Consider the following 21716-nt stretch of genomic DNA (forward strand, 5'->3'; position numbering starts at 1 on the left):
ATGCTTAAAATTCATTACACGTGCACAGGCTTGTAAAGTCACTTCAGCACCATGCAGCCAGACACACACATTCTCACTCACTCTGAAATAAATCGCTCATAGGAAAGGAGGCCTTAAATCTCGTCTGGTGCAGGCTAGTAAACTTTGGCAGGTCTGTAAAGCTCTACTCTTAGAAGGTCTCACACACACACACCACAGATTTACAGCCTGCTGAGCACAGAGCTTTTTTTTTTTTTTTTTTTTTTTTTTTTCCTGGTCTCCCTTTTGAATCAGCTGTGCCAAAGCAGAACGCTCTGCACATCACACTGTTCATCTGCTGTCAAGTACTACCATCTGCTGTGGTGTTTGCTTCTCCAATTGCCCTTTAAACACCCAGACAAATACACCAGAGGCCTTTTTAAGTTTTAGATTCAGGGCATTTTAGCTGGTACTTTTCACCTAGAATTATTTCATTCGGGGAGTTAGCAGGTGGGTGCATTGGGTGGCTTCAGCAGTTTCCATATGGTTTTGAGGGTGTTGGGGAAAAGATTGAGGTTATGAGTTTGTCTTCATATTAGGATTCATGTGTGTAACCGCTTGGCTTCTCACCACCTCTTATGCATTCTGACCTCGCAGACAATGGATGTGGTAGATGGCCGCCGTGCCCCCTTCCCTCCACATCGTTACAGCAGCAGCGGGGACACACGTGACACAGACACACAGGCTCCTTCGAGTGGTGAATCCAGCCCATCGCCCCGTCCCTGCAGCTCTGATCACCTGCACTCACCTGATGGGAGCCCCTGTTATGCAGAGGAAATTGACAAAGGTGTGTCTTCACTAGTGAACAGGTGTAGCATGTTTGCAATATTCAAAGCTTATATAAACCTTTTGTGGTTTGAGGCAAATGTGTGAAATCTGATGAATATGCTGAGTAAAGGATATCTAGACTCTATGCCACCCTCATGGAGTCTGTTTCTGATAGTTCGGTCAACGTTATGCACATGACTAGCCTGATCCAGGTCATTTTGCTGGGCTTATACAAAGGAGCAGGGCTGGGTTGAAGGCCATGTTATGGCACCTTTTGCCTAGACTGCTGGGATAGGCTCCAGCGCTCGGCAGGCCTAAATTTGATAAGCCGAAGAAGTTGTGTGTGCGCGTGTGTGTGTGTGTGTGTGTGTGTGTGTGTGTGTGTGTGTGTGTGTGTGTCTTGTACATAATATTGCACAAGAGTGACGATACCAGTGTTGGTGTTTAATCTGCTGAGAGACTGTACTGAGAGCAGAGAGTTAATTGCTTAGTCTGCCTGCAGCAGGAAGGACCTGCAGTATCTCACCTTTAGAGACTGTGGGTGAAAGCTCTGCCACCTGGCTGTAGCTCAGGTGGCAGAGCAGGTCAGCCACTAATCAGAAGGTCGGTGGTTCGATCCCAGGCTGCCTCCTGGCTGCATGCCAAATATCCTTGGGCAAGATACTAACCCCGTGTTTGCCTACTGGTGGTGGTCAGAGGGCCCGGTGGCGCCAGTGTCCGGCAGCCTCGCCTCTGTCAGTGCGCCCCAGGGCAGCTGTGGCTACAACGTAGCTTGCCATCGCCAGTGTGTGAATGTGTGTGTGAATGGGTGAATGACTGAATGTAGTGTGAAGCGCTTTGGGGTCCTTAGGGACTAGAAAAGCGCTATACAAATGCAGGCCATTTACCATTCTTTTTTAAATCAGAGATGGGAAACAGGCGCAGTTCACTTAACCAGGTCTGAAGTCTGGTTCAAGTTTCTTGATACTGCTTTTACACACCTCTAAAATGAGTTCTTAATGACGGCAACAAAATTTAAAAATCAGAGTTTTGTTGTATGTTTTGTGTTGTTTGTTTTTGATAGGCAGGAAAACAACATTGGAAAAAGAAAGATGTGCTTTATCAGTCTTGTTTGTTTTCTAATCTGAGTCTGTTTCCAAAGAATTCCATGATAAGCTTACTAAGTTTATCCTCTTTTGGTGTCCACAAAAATAACAAATAAAGAAACTATGATTCCACAAACGCTTTGTACTGAGGACGCACTACTGCGCCTTTTCCGGCAGCTCCTCAAAATCTGCAGCCAACATGTATAATGTACATTTCATGCATTTGTCTCATTATCATTTTCCAAAAAGAAAAAGCACAAAACTGGTTTCATTTTTTTATTATTGTATTTTCAGACAATTTGTGCAGTTCTCCTCTCCCCAAGTTTGCCACGTCGCCCAAACCTAACAACAGCTACATGTTCAAACGGGAACCTCCAGAAGGCTGCGAGAAGGTCAAAGTCTTTGATGAGCTGGTGTGAGTATTTATTGGTCTTCCTCTTGGGTTTGTTTTTAGACATACCCTCATAGCCTTATATCTGGCAGTTACTGCTACACAATTAAACTGTACTTGTTTGAAATTCAGTTACATTATTTTTATGCTTTCTTGAATTAAAACAAGAAAGACGAGCCTATCTGCATTGTGGGTGGTAGGGATGAGAGCAACATGGCTGTCTAGGATCAGTAACTAGCAGTTAATCAGATACAGTTTTATAAAAAGATATCAAGCCAAGTAACTGAGTACCACTTCTGTTCTCTTCAGGTCTGGCAAGTCAAAGGGCTTCCCTCTGTTCTCGTGCCCTGACAAAAACAAGGTGAACTTCATTCCCAGGGGCTCGGCCTTCTGCCCAGTTAAACTTTTCTGCTCCTCCCTTTTCTCCCCGGTCTCTCCTTCTTGCACGTCCATCAACCCTGGTTTCCATGGCAACAGCAGCTCTGGATCACAGGTCACCCCGAGTATGCCCACGGTACCACTAGCTACCTTTTCGTCCTCCACAGACAGAAGCACCGACTCGAGTGGCGGTGTAAACTCAGACAACTGCACAGTCAGTCAGAGCCCCGACGCAGATGTGGGGAAAGAAAGCTCAGCACAAGTACTCCTTACCAGCTAGTCCTCAGGTATCCTCGACCAAACCAACTACAGCTAAAATATTGCAACTAGTCAGGTATGGTCTAACAGAAGAAAAGGAAAAAAAAATGCACTCCGATAATCCTAATGTTAGCCAGCAGGGAGTGCTCAAGGTCTAGAAATACTTAGGAGGATAATGGTACCAGCGTCCTGCTGCACAAGAATCTCTACTTGATTCTAGTGTTAGTCCCACTGTCAGTTAAGTCTGATGGTTCGGGCATTATTGCTGACCTTGGGCAGAGCCTCTCTCTTCACCCATCACTAACGTAGCCTAGCCTCCTCTGTACTATAACACTTCCCGTAACAGAAATAGCGTTGCTTTTTATTTTCTACAATAGTAGAAACGACTGCTGGAATGACTGTGTTACTTAGTGTCAGCAGTTTAAAATTAAAAAAAGGAAAAAAAAAAATCCAAAAGTCTCACAAAACACAGCGATGTCAAGAAAAACATATTGTATTAACATTATCTAACAAGCTTATTAGCTGTTCAGTGTTCAGCAAGCTAACATTTCAAAGTGCATTTATGTTTCATATTTTTAAGATACCCGGATGTCAGAATACTTTCCCCTTTTCCCTCCTGTTACTTATTTGAATGTATTCGTAGCACACAGTCTTAAATGAAACCAGCAGTCACTTAAGTGCAGGCTTCACCTGAGAGGCTCACCAGACGAGACTGAAACCTGCATTCCTAGTTTGATCACTAATAAACTTGGTAAGCTAAAATGCAAACATCAGCTGTTTAATCAGCAATTAACTGACCAATCAAAAAGCACACGGCTCCTCCGTTTCCTCGTTTTATTGCCCCACACTACCAAGAACAATAACTCAGGTCATGTGGAATGTACTCTCTCGGATTATGTTGCCTTTGCCCAGTGTTTGACTTTGTTCTTCAGAAAGACATTCCAGTCTTTTGCAGAAATGTTTCATTATTATTTTTTTAGTTTCTGGAGAGAGGGAGGCTAATACAGACTGAATCAACTGATTGATGTCACACCTTGTGACTGATGCTTTGCGCGTTAACCTGTTCAGGTTAGAATTTCAGGTGCTATGACACATTCCAGAGACCGCTGTTGAATTGATCAACTGTGAGAACTCATGCAAAAGGAACGAGTGACATAAGCTAGACCCTGCGGAAGTAAGATGCTGACAATTATGGCATTTGTTTCAGCCCTTTTGATAAATCTGTACCAAAGGATATTACGATGAGAGGCCTTTCATGTGTTTTGGGACACAAAGTAATAACTTAACAAACTGGGATAAATGGTAAACTGATGGTTAACTAAGCTTTAGTAAGTAGTTTACTGTTAACAAACAAGGACATGATAACAAATGTTTGTAGTCATTAGTAATAAAGCAGTTTGTCATTAGTTTGGCCACATTTGTGACAAAGATGGTGAGATAGAGCTCCATCTAAGCCACAATTTTATTTTATTTTTTTCTTTCTTGGACCTAAACAAGTAGTTTTTTGGTGCTTAAAGCTGCCCCCAAAAATTAAAGAAGAAAAGAAGTTGTGAGAAAAGAAGCACCAAGGTCCACTACCTCTCCATACATGCTTTAAAGTAAAGCACAATTTATATTTATGAACATTACCTGTACTCTAAAGTTGTACCTGGCTTTCAAAATCAAGTCTCATTTCATTGTTTGCTAACAGTAAATATCTGTTGCCTGAAGGTTAACTGTTAGTTTACCCGTTCTTAACAATTGCTATCATACAGTGTTACTGGAGCACAAAGAAGCAGGATGTTTATTTGCATTTCATTTGTGTTAATAAAGAGCTCAGCAACTACATAAACGTAAGTGCTAATCATTAAAATGGAAACAAAATGATAATCACTATTTTTATTTTAGACCAATTTGTAAAGTTAAAGCAATCAGAAAAGAGTGCAATTTCGATTTTTGCTTGAAGTAAAGCTACACTAAGGACGAAAAAAAAAAGTGTAACACAGTTTATCTCAATATACAGATGCAGCCAGATGTGGCCTGATGTTACTTTGCAAAGTTTGTATTATCATAACATAATTCTAAAAAACAAAAAAAAACATGACTTTGGCTTTGGTCCGTTTTGCCACTCACGCACAGAAACACAAATAAGAACATGTGCAGCACATTCAGCAACAAATGCAGTTGAAGTGCTTTGCTCTGCTTGCAGCTCCAAGACTTTTAATCATACTAATTCTGATTATATTCACAAGCACACTGTGCTGTTCAGAAATGATTGCCGTGTTAGGCAACGATGATTCAGTTCTCCCGTGTATTACACGTTTTTATGTAGATCTTGTGTGTTTTTCAATAAAGGAAAAAAGAAAGCCCCAAAAAGTCTCTTTGGATTGATATACATTATGTTTATCTATGACCTGGGGGAAAAAACCTTATAATTAGTATTCATAAGCATGATTTTATATGCAAATAGGAGTTAAGGTAAGGCAATTGCTGTATTTGGTTATGAGTGAATAATAAATATGGCATGAATATGAAACAAAGCAACAAAAAAATGTCACTGGGTTATAACTCTGTGTTAACGTGTGATTTGATTAAGGCATTTACTCAGATATGTAGTCAGTTTATGCAGCATTGTCACTAAAGTCAGAATAAGACTGTATTTACACGATTCTTAAAGTTTCCTCTTTTTTGGCTCTAGAATAATGCACTCACGCAGCGTATAATGCCCGTAAAAACCAGTAACCACTAAGTAAATACAGGAACGTGGAAAAATGTCACATCACTATAAACATGTAGTTCACTGAATCACGTTTACTGCTTAACATAAAAGAAGGCATGCAACATGCAGTAATAAATGACTGATGTGTTTTAAATCAACACACTTCTGGATTATACTTAAAAGGAGATCACATATACTGTATTTTGCAAACACATCATCAGTCCTTACAAAAAAAGTCAAGCTTGTGTCTGATCAAAGAAACGACTTGGATTACATGGATGAAATTCCACCTTCAGATGTGGTGAGAAAGGAGTTTAGTTTAAATTCTTGCACTGCTGAATAGATCAATGCCAGGCAATTATGCTTCAGTTTGTTTAAATAATTCTGTTTAACTGCATTAAAATTCCTCCAGTCAACATGTTCCACTGCTCTGTAAACAAACTGTTATCTTTGTCATATTTGCCTTCTTTCATATTGTGCATCTCACGCAGTAGTTTGACATCTTCAGTAATGAGAACTGGAAATGAAGCATGAATGCTATGAGAGAGATTTCCAAGGCAGCTACTGTCAAAGGCGTTTTGTTCCAAACTCGTACTGAGGTATCCCTGCTAAAATAATTTAATGTTTACATTTTTCTTTCATGACAAAGCTGGTAATAGTTCATGGGGCTCTGACAGAAGCATAATACTGCCACCATGAAATAAATCTGCTCATTTCTGGTTACAGCCTGATTTAAAGGGACTTGTGCTCATCGCCACTTCCATATTTTTAACTTTGGACTAGCTTAGCACTCAGAGTATTACTTATGTATAATGGTCCTTGGTGCAGTCCTTCAGGTCAGCTACTGTCTGGACACAAGCCATTCAACTCTAGCTTTAAGCCAGATTTTTCCTGATTGGTGGCCATTTGCAAAGAGAAGGGTTTAACAGTTGGTGATTCAGCGCTCACAGCCAGTGCTGTGTGCCTGAGAGCCATATTAGGGATATCTCAACCTTTCTATACACTTATGTAGGCTTTTTGCAGGGATAACATAGATCTACACACATTCTGAGCTCATTATTTTAACTGGCAATTATTTAACAAAATAAAACCACAATATTGTTGTAGTTATTAAAAACATTTTTATGTTATGGCCTTGTAGTTTGGCCTCGTATCAACTTTTTCTCTAAAAATATTTTAGATTTTCAATTTTAAAAGAAACCTCATCTTCCTGAAGTTATAATCATACATATTCTATTTTAGTTGTTCAGTTATGACACTGGGCATTATGCAAGAACATTTGTGGTGTTCTTCTAAATCAGTCTCTAGTCGTATTTCCTTCTAAGATTAAGTTGAAAACACCTCTTGCGTGGCTCCAAAATGGGCTGTCTGTCATGCTCATTGTGCGGATGCCTTTTATTTTCCATGGAAAAACCCCAAAAGGTTGTTAGGCAAAATATTACTACTATATTTGTCAGCGGCCTGTCATCACAGGCTATTCAACAGTAAGTGACCGTGGACGCCTTGAGTCGGCTTTTGGAGTGAGCTTTCTCAGTAAACTGAATTTAAGAACTACGTAGTCATAATATGCCGATACATGCAACCAGGAAACATGGTAAATTTGCAAGTGATGCCACAGTGAATTAGCGAAGTTAATTTTTGTTAAATATTTTTTTTAAATGGTTACTAATTCATATTAACCTCCTAAGACCCGAGCTCTTCCACGACATGCATTTTTAATTTTTCTTTGATATTTGGGCGTATTGGGGCCCAATGAATGTAAAAACAAAGAATTACCAGATTTTTTTATTTTTTTTATTTTTTTAACCTTATTTTTGTTTTTAAGAAAAAATAAGAGCCGCATATGAGGATATTTGTTTAAAACTTTGATAAAACAGTAGCAGTATAATGTCCTCATAAGTGGGTATCAGGCGCTTGTAGAGCAAAATTGAGTATTTAGGTCTAAATAACCCAAAATGTGATGTCCACATATGTGGACGCCAGGTCCTAGGAGGTTAAGGAAACTAGACAATCTGCCTGTCTACCTGAGACACCCTGTCATGTTCCACTTTAGAAAGAAAATATGAATTATTCTTGCATGAGGCCTCTGCAAGTCAGATCAGGCTGCTTTTTTTTTTTTTTTTTTTTTTTTGTGTGTTTTCTGTTTTTAAACTTATTTTATTGTACCCCTTACAAGGGTAAAATGTGATGCAGAAGAACAACTATGCATTGTGAAGTTCGTGCTCTGTGTTGGTTTTGCCGATCGCGTCGGGATTGGAGAGGGGGTCCAAGTCGGCAAACAGGTTGAACCACGCTGAGAGATCTTTGGATGTCCCTTCTGCCTCTGTAAAAAGATTTGACGAGGTAAATATCACTAAGAAAAGTCAGCGTGACGGTTTGGCGTTGGCTTTCTAGTTTATCCATTTCATTCTTATTTTCTAATGTCTTTCTAATGTCTTGACTTATATCGCCCAGGCCTACCTCTCTCTGCTGGCTTTGGAGTGCTCTGATTGACTTCAGATGAGTGCTCAGTTGCTTGAGTGGCAGAATGTGGGGCCCAATCTGAAGAGGAAGCATAGATTCGGGTTACTCACTAGGAAACGGTTACTGTGCAAAAGCACGATCCAACACGAGTCATTACACTCCATCGCACACAGCTGATGACTCGTCCCACAGAAAATCAAAACATTTACTGCATTGCAAACATTTTGTGAATACAAAACAGAAATTGTCTTGTTTCAGACATATTTATTTGGTTTCCATTCTTTTCCGTGTCTTGAAAATGCAACATGTAGCAGCACTTCATGGCTCTGGAGAGAACAGTGAAGTGTGCTGTACATTTCTTACTTAACCAAATGGAGAATTTGTTTTTAATTGTGTATTGTTGTTTCACCTTCAGCAGAACTTTTGAATAAGCTGAAGTACTTCGTAGATTTTACAGTTGCACCCTGACCTTGCCTTTTAAGTCCTACTGCCTGGATCTGAAATTGCTTGGCTCTTGGGAATATGTGGATTTTTTTCCTCCTTCCTTTGAAGATGAGCCGTTTTAGTTTTGATTTGCCAGTTTGGACTCCATCCGGAGTTCTGTGACTTCTTTTGGATCAGTCTGCTCTGCTTTCTGTTGGCTTGTCTGCCTCTTGAAGGGCTGACCTCTTTCACCACTATTGCTTCAATCCAACATGCTCTAGAATATAATAGCCCTTTACTGTCATTGTGTACAATGACAATAAAGGGCTATTCTATTCTAGAAGACGAGAGACGTACTGAATATTATCCTATGGCAGAGTCCAGCAATAACAAGGATGTTGGTAAAAGTACAACTTAAAACCTTTATTATAGGCAAAATTCATCAAACTTTGTGTTTTCTTTAAATACAGTTTGGCTGCTGATCCTGTGCAATTTTTAATTTAAACAGTGACCTTTAACCAAAATCCCCTCAAAATGCTTTCTGTTTAGTACAAGGTTGTCAAGGTCATGCCATAATCTTACAGATAACCCACAGCAACTTGTTTTACAAGCCTGAGAATGAGTGCTAGTTACAGCATGCAGTATTTAATAATAAGAACAAGTAACCATGTTTAGAAGCAAAATAAAGGATTTTTTTCCACATTTCTACCAGTTTCACAGCCTGATCATGCACTCTGAATATGACTGCAAAAGAGCTCTGATGTAAATTTAGTTTTGCAGTGGAGACAGACAGCTTTCAATGGGCTTGTGCTTTGGAAGTCACTCTGCAGATGCACAAAATTTACTGAAGGTCTAATTTGATATGTATGCCATATTAAGTGTGTGTGTGATAAGCCTCATGCCAACATTTGAGAGGAGAAAAAGAGAAGAGGCACGGTCTGTTTCCCTGTAAACTGTAAGAAGCAGTTTTGCATTTCAAGTCAGCCCCTGCAGCACTTCTGTTTGCACAGATTGACTACCGCTCATTTGCTTTATAACGATTTTATATTTCTACCAACGCTGGGTCTAATTATTGTTGGTGTTTACAGTTTCGTGTTCCCTTAATTTGGGGTTCAATCTGTCGTACCAGTTAAAAGTAGAAAATGCATGTTTAACGGCTTTTCATAGGAAGAGACTGAGGCCTCAGTATATTTCCAAAAGTCACTCACAAGTTAGTCTCTCCTGATATCATTTGTTTCTCCTTGACCTCGCCCATCTTGCATATATTTACAGGACTTTTCTTTCTCAATGATTGTTTTGGGATTGTGGGAATATTCCCACAGTAATGTGCTGTGACTCATGAGTTAAATCTCAGTCATGCTACAGTAAATCACTCACTAAATCATTTTGTCTGACCTATTGCACTTTAATGATTAACACTGAATTGCCGGATTCTTATATGTGCCTCGGAAATGCAGTCAAACTATAAGCAGTTTTATAGAAGTGTGCAGCTTGCAACCTTTAAAGCTGGAAATTCACAAAACCAAGTTAACAATACCAGATGAGAATCCAAGCCAAGAGGAGATGGAAAGTAGTTGGCAATTACCTACGGGTAAGGAAATCTAATTGCTGTATTTTAACAGCCTCCTGCTATTACTTTGACAGATGTGGATTTGATAAATCCTTTTAAAGCCACTCTTTTGCCTGTGTGGAAACCATTGGGGAGGAAAAAGCAGCTCATTTTAACTCTGCCTTTTGGTGATTTTGCTAATCCACTGATTCAAAGAAAAACTGTGTTTATTAGTTTTTAGGAATATGTATCTCTCCTTAATGTGTAATTAAAATAAATTATGGCTAATTGGTGGTTAATGGTGGCTAATTTTTCCAGGTTCTGCATGGTGGTCATGGTGAGAGAATCGATCTAATGGTGCAAAATCCAAATGGTCTATTCTTTTGATTACTAAAGAGCTTCCTTGGACCAACTTGCCAATTTTCTGGTTCACTCTTGTATAGTAGCACAGTTGCAACACACACACACACACACACACACACAGGCTGACCTGAGATGGAAGACTGCAGATTATTCAAACTCTGGTCCAAAAGCTGTGATGGTAGAAAGAAGTTTTCCTTGTCCTGGGCCTCTGTTGGTCTGGTGGATGCAGCACTTGTTCCTTCCTCAGTCTCTCCAAACACTTCTGTCCACTCCTGAGAAAAATCCCCCTCATCCACAGACAAACCTCCCAGGATCTCATTCAGTAAGGCCATGCTGTCTGTCTCCTCTCCCTCCGACTCTGGGAAGCAACAAAAAGTGTTAATTTAAAAATGTTTGGATGATTTTATCTTTTTTTTTTTTTTTTTTCCCCCACACAGTGTTTAAATTTTCACATTAATTTTAATTATAATTATCTAGATTCAAGACAGCTTTCCTTTCCTTAGTTTGCTTTGCCATTCACTATGGACTCAAATCACTGAGGGGACCATTTACACTTATTTCCACCTCCACATTTGAATTCACTGACTCTACTGATGTGGCTTTGCATGATTCACAGTTCAAAATAATCCTTGCTCATCTTGCACTACATCTTTATGCTGGGCCTTCAGGTCACCCTCTGCTTCTAACAAGTGCTCCATCCTTGCTGTAACCCTGAACTGTAGAAAAATTGGTGCCAGGATTGATAATGGGTCCCATTTGTTCTTAGTTTTGTTATTTTCCATATAATCAGATTATTTAACAATGAAGTCAGTTATTATTTTCAACCTAAAATGCAATTTAAAAACACAATTAAATCTTCAAGTTTTACATCTTTTACCTTCTCTCGCCTTGTCGCTGGTGTTTTCATTTACAAGAGAGATGAGTCTGTAAAGAAACAGAAATTAAGCTTATAGCATTTTGTTCATAGGTGACATACACAGTGTGTCCTCATCCCAGTGGGCCTTCAATAGATCAGTTTTTCTCAGGTGCTACCTGTCCTTTTGTCATTGGCACCAATCAGGAGACATTGACTCTGTTTTTAGAGACCTAAAAGTATGTGTTAGGATGTTGAATCCATGGCGCTGTCAGCTAGGAAGTCATGGCGTGGTAGTTTGTTTTGTTTTTTGCTGGTTGGGTGTAGGACCTAAAAACTGCTTGGTTAGGTTAGGGAATAATTGTGGTTTAGGTTAAAGTACACCCATTCACAACCATAATCCTGATGGGCTTGGAGTTACACCCATTTCACACTAATGCCATAACCTGTTGCATCACACACCGCCGCCTAAGGAAACAGTCTGCGTAAACGAGACATACCAGTGGCTTTAAGAAAACAGCCTTAGTTGATGCCTCGGGGATGAGTCAGGCTGACCTACAGCTGGCTTGCAGAAATTCTTTGTCTCTGTTCAGACTGAACATTGCCCATACATGTACTCGACATTTTCACTGTTTTTCGTACGCGTTTGGTTTTCTTGCATAACAATAGATATTTCTTGAAGCTCACTGGTCGTCTGTGGTTTCTTCTTTCTTTGCTTCTTCTGTTTCTGCCTTGACTTTATTTTTCCCCTTCTTTTTAGCCAGTTTGTCCACAGGGTCTTGTAAAGTCTGGAACAATAATTGGAACAAAATCATCGCTTATTGTCATTACATGTCTCCAGTGTCAGCATTTAGTACTGTTATTACTGAGACTCTCTCAGACCTTAATTGTAGAGAACTCATAATGCTGACAGCCCTTGAAGCTCTCATGGATGGCTGCCATGGTGTGGGATGTTTTCTCCCAGAAGTGCAAAAGTGTTGTCTAAGACACGCACACAAGAAACAAGTTACACGCTCAGCTGCTCAAGGTAAAAGTAGTAATTCACCCCAGCGGGTGATAGTTTAGACCTGCTGACTAAGCCACATGTGGCAGAGCCATTGAAAACACCATATTTAAGCTCGGTGGAGTGTACGCAGACAGCTGGGACTTGTGAGGCGAACCTGATATGTGGTTAAGACGTGAGAGAGGAGGTTGCAGCGGCTCGCTCCCAGCAGGTCCACTTTCTGGCAGACGTCATTCTTCAGTTTGTCAAAGCTCGTTTTGGTTGTGCGCACCTGAGCCTGAACCTGAGAGAGAATATATGTGAAATGCTCCCCACCTAGTATTATATGACACACAAGGAAAATGCAAACAGTCGAGTTCTTGTTCACATAACTGTAAAAAGTGCTGGGTTCTTGCAGGCGGACCACCATCTATGGGTATGTTCTGCCCTCTGGTGTCAGGTTTTATAACATGTTTTCTTGCTTTTTGGTCTGTTGTGTTGTTAATGCTGAATTGATTAGTAAAATGGCATTTGTAGTTATTTCAACATGGTCTACATGTTTTAGGGTTTTAAACTGTTGTCCCACTAAAACAGAATATAAATATGAACCAGACGAAGCACTGTAAGCTGATGATGGACATTTTCCAGTGTTTCTGACATTTATTTTTAAGACTAAACATTTAATCAAAAAAAATTGACAGATTAATTACTGATTGCTGCAGGCCCTGCGGCGAAGGAAGAAATTGAATTTGTGGAAGTCATAATATTTTTGCCAATTTCCCACAGACTGCGTTGGCAGGGCTCTGATATTACTGTTTTTATGTTGCTCTAGGCGGGAGCAGCACTTCATCATATCAACAGTGGGGTTGCAGTCTGAGAAGTACCCATTAAATTAACAAAAGAACAATTAATTGGATTATATGCAGTTGTGACTTACTGGTATATAGACATTATGAATTGTCACAGGAGGTGCAGCTTAAACCCTGAAGTGTCACTTTGAACTATCACGTATGCCTGAGCCCTGAGATGGGCAAAACTAAAGAGAATGCAGGCATTATTTGTGCTAGTATGTAAGCTTTTCTTTCTGCTATGAAAATGATTGTTAATCTCTTCATTGCTGTGCTCTGAAAAGAACAAAACAAACCTTTCTGAATTTCTCCATCTGTTTATGTGTATCTGGGTCGAGCTCCTGAGATACGTCCTTCATCCAAAGCAGCGCTCCACGGTACTCAGTCCTTGACTGCTCCATTCGATTCACTGTCAGCCACGTGTCTGAGATGGCACGATAACGGAACGTTTCCACCTCCTGGTACAAACGGCACAGCGGGTTCCTCAGAGCCAATCTGCAGGGTGTCGTATTAAACTCCGTATTAAGGTGCTGCATGTGGCTTGGATCATCATGTGGAAAATTTGTCATGTCTTGTCTACGCTGCAGATTAGTCTGCTGATTTATTCAGCTGCACTGAAAAGTATCTCAGCTCCAGGATGAAAAGCTTTAAATGATCTTGGAAATGCAAATGGTGAACTCAAGAATCAAAAGATGAGCAATGGGGAAAAAAAAAAAATAGAAATACTGGCAAAACCAAAATCGTCAACATGACTTTCACGCTGCCGCTGATCTTACAAAATCTAAACAATATAATTTACTAAGTTATATTAATAATAATTATCACCACTACTGTCAGACTGACACACAGATTCGGACACGTAAATGAAATCCCTGTTTTCAGTAGAGTGAGAGTACCTATGCTGTGTAGTAACCCTGTTATCTGCTCTGTTAGGGCAGCTATTTTATTGCTCCTGATGAACATTCCTGATATGACTCTCCATCCTTTTTGTGGATTTGGGGTGATACAGTTGGCTGACCTTTACTTGAAGCTATTTTCTAGTCCAGCATGTGATTTATTTTAAGGATGTGGCAGATTGTACATTGATCCGTGTCCCCTACCTCTGCTGTGATGAGAAGCAGAGAGCTTTTCCTGTGGCTTGCATGATCTTTCCAGCTCTGGTTTTATCCTGAGAGCCCTGGGAGCGCAGGAAACGACCCAGCTCATTCTCTTCTTGGGAAAGGACTGAACAGTAAGAGAGAGAAATCACTCTGGATGGATATTAATATCTTAAGAATGTGTTTGTTTTGGTTGACATTCTAGAAGTCTTAAACTCAATCAGTAGATTCGTTGTACTCAAAATGATTTAACAATTATATTTGAACTTACGGCAGATCCTCCTCTGATACTGCTCAATGACCTTCAAAAGCTCCATGCATGTTCTCTGAATCGAGTGGAAGACCTGCATAACAAAACAATATCAGCATAAACACCTAGTCAAATGAAACGTTGTAATTGATGATTAATGATTAATGGAATTGCCGATGATAAATCCCTAATGATTTTAAATGAACCATCTACACAGGCCGAAGTCTGTTTTCAGCAGACAACACTTCTGTTTCATTGTGTTACCTAATGCAAGTTTATCATGTTAAAAGGCTAATTGATCATTTAAAAATCTCTTTTCCAATTATGTTAGCACAGCTGAAAGCTGTTCCGATGATTAAAGATGCAATTAATTTAGCTAGTTGAGTTTCCAAAGCGTCAGCTTTTCTGAGTTCATTTATTGTGTCAAAACAAGGAAAATAATAATAGAAAAGGGAAAAGTGTCTTTTCAAACTCTTTATTCTTCTCAGAAATTAATATTATTCTATTAATGAAATTGCCAAATAACTTTTTCTCTTACAACAGTACATACTTTTCCCTTCATAGAACAGCACAAAATTACTCCAACAACAATAGAAAGAAAAGGTGGACGCGCCAATGCACAACTGACAAGTCCATCAGAGTCTCTTGTCTGAGAAACGGATGCTTCTCGGGATCTTAACCGGCAGCTTCACTAAATACCTGCGAAACTCAGTTTCTTCCAACAGTGAAAGGTTTACTTCTGTATTTGTTGGCATAGTTGCATAGGAGAAAGTCATATCCAAGTCTGGCTGAGAAAAGGAAAACGCTGAGATGAAACATACATGGACAACATAGATCGTGGATGGAAGAAGATTGGAGGTATTTGGGCCACAAAGAGTATTTGTGAGGTGTGGGACAAATGGAAAGATACTGGAGCTTTATGACACCTTCTGGTGGTGGTAATCTTGGAGGTCTGGGTAAAAGGACCCTGGAATAAGAAAAGTCAGTGCTGTGGCCTGTGGATATTGTTCAATTGGAGCCAATTTCTTTTTACATCAGGAGACCTAAACCACAAATTCAAACTGTGCAAGAACTATTTAGAGAGAGCACTCAGACAGCTACGTTCTGACTATAATGGAGTGGCCAGCACTCCCCAGTCTCAATACTAGACTCATTGGTGTTACAGCTTGACTGTATTGTATGCAAATGCCCATCAAATCAAAATCTCTGGTACTCTTTACTTTTTTCACAAAAAATCCTGCAGAAATTAGAAGCAGTTTTTGTTTTTTTTGTATTTTAAGTCTTTACTGTGGAACTGGATTGTGATCCCGTTTGCTTTCATGATATTTGAGATGTTTAGATCTTTATTTGGCGTTGAACTGTAGCAAGTTGAAAGGAGCAGACAGATTAAAAAGACAAAAACATCTTTGAGATGTGGAGAAAATGAGCTGGCGGAGTGCTTGATGCCAAGCATGGTGGAAAACTCTTATGGAGACACTTTGTGGTGGGAAACTCTGAGAGTTCTACAAAATAAAAAGAACCTTGAACAAAAAAGACTACTTAATTTTGCAGCACCATTTTCCCCAGTTTCTTCCAACAGGCCAATAATCGTGACTCCATACCAAGCAAAACTGGAGAAGAAGCAGTCGGCTAGTAACCTGTCAATAATCAAGTGGCCAAGCATTGATGGCCATTGTACCATCAAACCAAACTAGTTGGAGGAAGCATAGAGTGAAATTTCTTAAAATTACCTGAAAACAGAATTTAAAATACAAAATTGTTTTTTCAGATTAGAAATCTTATTTCAAACCCTTACTGCCCTAAATATTCATTTTTTCCAATTCATGTGTTTGATAGGTTTGCATTTAAAACAAAACAAAACAAAATGGAAAAAAAAACAAGAAATTCTGACCTCAAGCCTTTCAGCAGTGGTGTAAATAAACTATTCAAAAACTGAAACTAGAATTTGTTATGGACATTCTGCACCTCACAACCCGGCACATTATTTCTTACATATTTGTAATAAAAATAATTCAAAAGACAAAAAAAGAGGTTCAGTGAGTTGCATTAGTGGAGGTGTAGCAGACAGCTGTTGGCTACAGCTGCCTGTGTCCGTACATCTGTCAGTCCTCCTAACTTTAACTGTTACTGGTATCCAAATGAATAGGTTATAAAAATAAATTTACCCAAAGAACAGCTGATGTTTAGTTAGGCATGGTAATATAAAATCGGAACATAAACTAATCGAACTAAATGATTAAATACGTGGGTTTTTTTTAGGGTCATTAGTCTGTTTGCACCCACAGGAGTCACCTGACCATTAGAAAAAAAAATCTGCAAGTTTAATGCGCTTCTCCACTGACTTCACTTTATAGACCTGGAAGCTCCGCCCATCTTTTATATACAGTCTAAAATTGAGATGTTTATCAGGGGCATGGCCTAGATTAATGCTGGATGTTTATCAAGTATTGATTTCATGAATTAAGTTCTCCTCGCTCCAGTAATGGATGCCAGACGAGGGGGAGGGGGGTCGAGCAACCTAATAAAACTTTTAAGCCTCGAGCAATTTCTGGCATAGTGTAAATCAAAAAGCCATTTTAGTCTGTGCAGCCTGCCTGAGGGAGGGTACCTTCAGCTTTCTTGATGTTTCTGTGGTGTGACAGAGGAGTACAGGAGCCAAACATGGCTGTCACTGAGCATGCTCTTAAACTATAAGGCCAAACCGTTTAATACTCCTGCTCACCTCCAGCTTGGCATCCAGATCTGCGTCTGAGGCGACCACATGCTCGTCCTCCTTCTTCCCGGTGACCTTGATGAGAGTCTGCTTGGTTTTCCAGTATTTCTGCTGGAACTTGTTTACCACAGATGAGTCTTGGCTTTGGATGAAGCGATCAAGATAGTCTCGGGAGTAACCACTGCAATGACACAAAGAATGGCGCAGTGCTGTGACTGCTCCCTCTCTTGGAAAGAACTTTATAAAATCTTTGGAGAACTTATTGATTTATGTGAAATTATGTCCACAAAGATATACTTACAAGTTTCCTCCCTCCATTTTCTTAGATTACCTGAGGGGTAAATAAAGTACTTGAATCAGTATTGATGTGGCCGTTGGTTCGAACTTTTTTTTTTTTTTTTTTTTTACCATTGACTCCATATAATGCCTTAGTCACCTTATATTCTGTCTTATATGGTAACACCTTGTATTTCTAATGCATTAGAGAATACATCTGCGCTTAACAAAATCAGCATTTTCTTCACAGCTTTGATGATAAAGCCAAACTTTTACATGTCTGCAATGATAGTATAAGGTAAGGGTGTTGCCTTATACCAGTATTGACAATAACTAATATTTTGAAAGATATATATAAATACAGTTTGATTAAAAAATAAAATCATATTCGAAATAATGCATTGGTGTTAGAGTGAGGAATAGATTTTCTCCATCGCCTTTCAATCCTATTCTGAGTGAGTGTAATAAAAAGTTGATGGTTAATATGAGTGATAACACTATTTTTTTTCATTTGTTACCATGATGACTGTGGAGTGAAAATGTTATTTTGTCCTAGGAAGGTTGTTAAATGTTATTGTTGGGCACTTTTTTTAGGAGGACCTGACATTTACAAAAATGTACCAAACTATTATGAGAAAGTGACCGTGGATCACTTCAGGGTTTTTCAGATACTGGAGCGTAGAGCCAGTGAGGTGGGCAATAAAAGAAAATACAGTGGAATTCTGAATTTATAATTTATTCACTTATTATTTATTTATTCATAATTGCATTATCCATCTCAAACAACTTAGCAGAAGGGAATTTAGTAGCTCATATGTCCTCTTTATTCTTTTTATTCTTTAACGTTTGTTGTACAAGAATGCAAAGTGACAATAAAAATCTATCATTGAAAGACAACCAACCAAACAACATGCCAGTTCTGTGCTGACATTTATTTCACCGAAATTTAACTTGGCTATTTTTTTAAAATAGTGTGAGAGAACCTCTGAATTTGTACAAAATGACAGCCAAAAAAGAAAACCCTCCAAAAACTACCTCTTTTCACCTTAAAGCATAATCTTTAACTTTTACATGCAGTAAGTTCTTTTTCACTTTTATACAGTGTTTCAAAAATTAATTAATTTAGCTCATATTCAGCTATTAAGGTTTTACCTCTGATAATTTCCCCAGTCCTAACTCTTATTTTCAGCTTCTTTGGAAAATGACTGCAGGTCGTTGATTACTTAATAAACAATATTTATCATAGACCTGTGCTCTGTTCAGAGTGCACACCACATTTACACTTTACATCTGCTGTGAAAGGCTCCAACCAGCAACCCTACACCCTAACTTGGGGGAAAAAAGGGGGGATAGATGAAGTTGTTATACTGAAGTTATTTATTTTGAAATTAACCGACGTTGTACAAATGACATATGAAAGATACAATTATAAACTGCATTTCTCTGAAGCTTCAGTAAAAGTTGACGGAATCATAACAAATGGATTCAGACCCTGGACCCTGGAGAGACTCGACCTTGTTGGTGGATCATCATGACTTCTATGCTGGATAATAAGACGTGCCCGAGGACTTGGCTTATTTATATTTCTACCAGCTTTGTTTAATCATCGCCGGGAGTGGGATTTAGGTATCTGTGCCCGTTCTAAACATGGCAGAGGAGCACCACCTGTTTCCAGTGAGCGCCTCGCCTGCTGTGCATCATCACCGTGAAGAAATTAATAAATAATCACCATATCCTGCAAAGAGCGCGCGCGCGTCACGACTCGTTTAAAACAAACGGATGATACGTTGCTGTCGTTTGCCTTCCCCGGTAGTAACAGTGTTTATAGAAAGACCCTGCAAATAATCTATACCTCTAAACAGGTAAACGTATGCTCATTTACGTCCTGATGTAAACTGAGCGGTTTATTCAGCAAATCCGCACTGGCAGAAAGAAAGCGCACTGTGCGGAAACCCAGCAGCTCCCCCCCGCCTTATCCTTTAAATATAACCGATACATATCACAATAAAACCGAGAGCATAGCAACATGAAACAGTTTGTTCCACACATACCTTTCCGCGTCGGTGACATGTAGAAGAGCCGCTTTATTTCCTCCCCATCGCCACACACACAGCAGCTCTGCCTGGCTGACAGGCCCTGATGTACTGTATACAGCTACTGTATGTACACACAGCTGCTTCTTCGCCACAGCTCATTGTCCGCGTGCACGAAACACCGCTGACGTCATCCAGACTTCGCCCCCTCCTCCTCCTCCTCCTCCCCTCTCCCGCGCTGCATTCAGCCACTGCCCCACGTTAGTGTGCAAAGTGGGCAGATGTCTGTTGACTAGAAAATAATGACGGAGAGCAGCTAACGGAGGACACACACACACACAGTGGACGTTTCATATTACCCCCTCTAATGTGTTCTACATTTAGAGCAGTGGACAAAATGGCAAATTTTTGCAGGCTTAGTAATTATTAGCACAAAGGAATAACTCTATTCTTAGAAAAATTAAAGTAGAAAATTACTTAAATGTTGCAAAAATAAGGGCAAATAACAATCTGGACACAGGAAGACTGGAAACACTGTATTTGAACATATGGGAACACACTGTTGCACATTTTATTGTGTAGTCAGGTTGTACTACACAATATGGGGCGACTGTGGATCAGGGGGTTGGGAAGTGCATCTGTAACCGGAAGGTCGCCGGTTTGATCCCTAGGCTCTCTGTCCTGGTCGTTGTGTCCTTGGGCAAGACACTTTACCCTACCGCCTACTGGTGTTGGCCAGAGGGGCCGATGGTCTGTTTGACCTGCTCCCCTCAGGCAGGAGGCTCCGGTCCATTCGCACCAGAACCTCTCGCCATAAGAACAGTTTCTTCCCCTCTGCTGTTGGACACATGAACAATAACCATATGACTGTCCCCACCACTAACACATGACCCTACGCTGTGTTCACTGTATCATTCCATGTTTGGCACTGATCACCACCTGCACTCATGTATATATCTTTCAACGTAGCACTCTTAATTCTTACTCTCATGTATATATCTCATGTATATCTCATGCACATATCTTTCCACGTAGCACTTTTAATTCTTATCCCTACTTTTATTTTTTCCATGTCTATTTAAGTGTTATTTATGACACCATGTTTGCACTGAAGCACCGCAGCAATTTCCTAATGTTGTAAACCTGCTCAACATTTGGCAATAAACCCCATTCTGATTCTGATTCTGATTCTGGTGCGATATGGCAGCCTCGCTTCTGTCAGTCTGCCCCAGGGCAGCTGTGGCTACAACCGTAGTTTGCCTCCACCAGTGTGTGAATGAATAGTGGTATTGTAAAGCGCTTTGGGTGCCTTGAAAAGCGCTGTATAAATCCAGCCCATTATTATTACTTCACATGAATAAAATTCTTCCTAGTTTACAAATCCCACAAATATCTACATAGAAATTGTGGTTAGATCTGCTGCCTCACAGCAGGACAGTTCAAAGGCAGGTGGGGTTTGCATGTTTCTCCATATGCTTGCATAGAGTTCTGGTGGATTCACTTAGTACTCGGACACTTTTGCACTCAAACACCTCACCCCATAACGCAGGACTAAAAAAACCAAACAGATTAAGATGTGCAAATAATGAACAGAGCAAAACTGGAAAATAAACAGAGATATTACAGGAGTGCTCTATGACACCTCTGGTGAGGGTAATGAACAGGGTCAATGGTGGTCACCCACTGTCTTCCTAACAGTGAAGATATTGGCTACCTACACCCAAAGCACCCAGACAGCTATATCAAATCCTGATCTTAGAGCTGTTCAGACATATGGTAGTGATGTATTCTGACTAATTCATGCACACTTTATTGTGTGCATGAATTAAATGGAAAAAGCTAAATCTGACACTCAAACACACAATAACAATGACATCTTCCTACACCAATCAGAACATTTTCTGTGGCTCCAGATTGTGGTCAGGTAAACCATCTTTCTTCATGATTGGTTGCACTTTGATTAGCAGGTGGGTGAAGTCAAAGCCACCATTGCTCTATAGCTCACCAGGATGAGCTGGCATCCCATATCCTGAAAGCTATTGCAGTGCCCTGAGTCTGCCTCAGACCATCTCCTGCATGTCATTTCCTTGCTTCCCTGTCCTCTGCGCTGTACTATCAGTAAGTATTAACCAGAGAGCAAGGTTTTAAAAGGATGTAAACTTATTGCGGCTGAGTTTTTAATTTGTAACTTTTTATTTATTTATTTTGGTGGTTTGAACATCAGAAGGCGAGCACCATCTGGTTCCATAATATTGAAGCAAAGGCAGGCA

General features: G+C 39.9%; 2 protein-coding genes across 3 annotated transcripts in view; one reads left to right on the forward strand and one right to left on the reverse strand.

Moving 5' to 3' along the window:
• The window catches only part of glcci1b (glucocorticoid induced 1b), a 29161-nt gene extending 23908 nt beyond the window's left edge, over positions 1–5253 (forward strand). For both annotated transcript variants that reach the window (XM_082550306.1, XM_082550307.1), the window contains exons 7-9: positions 616–805; positions 2166–2286; positions 2572–5253. In XM_082550306.1, the coding sequence (XP_082406432.1) occupies positions 616–805; positions 2166–2286; positions 2572–2920 (660 nt within the window). In that variant the 3' untranslated portion in view covers positions 2921–5253. The remainder of the gene's footprint in view (positions 1–615; positions 806–2165; positions 2287–2571) is intronic.
• An 85-nt stretch (positions 5254–5338) lies between these two features.
• ica1 (islet cell autoantigen 1) lies at positions 5339–19610 on the reverse strand. Its single transcript, XM_082550308.1, has 13 exons — positions 19465–19610; positions 17439–17468; positions 17147–17318; positions 14446–14518; positions 14178–14301; positions 13374–13572; positions 12408–12533; positions 12130–12228; positions 11935–12035; positions 11272–11318; positions 10522–10752; positions 8057–8137; positions 5339–7919 (listed from the first exon to the last, which is right to left on the reverse strand). Exons 2-13 carry the CDS (start codon positions 17453–17455, stop codon positions 7798–7800), a joined length of 1392 nt encoding a protein of 463 aa, XP_082406434.1. The 5' UTR covers positions 17456–17468; positions 19465–19610; the 3' UTR covers positions 5339–7797.
• Positions 19611–21716: the final 2106 nt, after the last annotated feature.

The sequence above is a fragment of the Aulonocara stuartgranti genome (assembly GCF_965226115.1).
Source record: "Aulonocara stuartgranti genome assembly, chromosome: 11".
NCBI lineage: Eukaryota > Metazoa > Chordata > Actinopteri > Cichliformes > Cichlidae > Aulonocara > Aulonocara stuartgranti.

What these genes read in the sequence shown, in the direction of transcription:
- ica1 (XM_082550308.1), bottom strand. An exon ending in ATCTGGATGCCAAGCTGGAG is followed by an intron (nt 14,519 to 17,146) that starts GTGAGCAGGAGT and finishes TTTGTTATGCAG; the next exon opens with GTCTTCCACTCGATTCAGAG. An exon ending in GTATCAGAGGAGGATCTGCC is followed by an intron (nt 14,302 to 14,445) that starts GTAAGTTCAAAT and finishes CTTACTGTTCAG; the next exon opens with TCCTTTCCCAAGAAGAGAAT.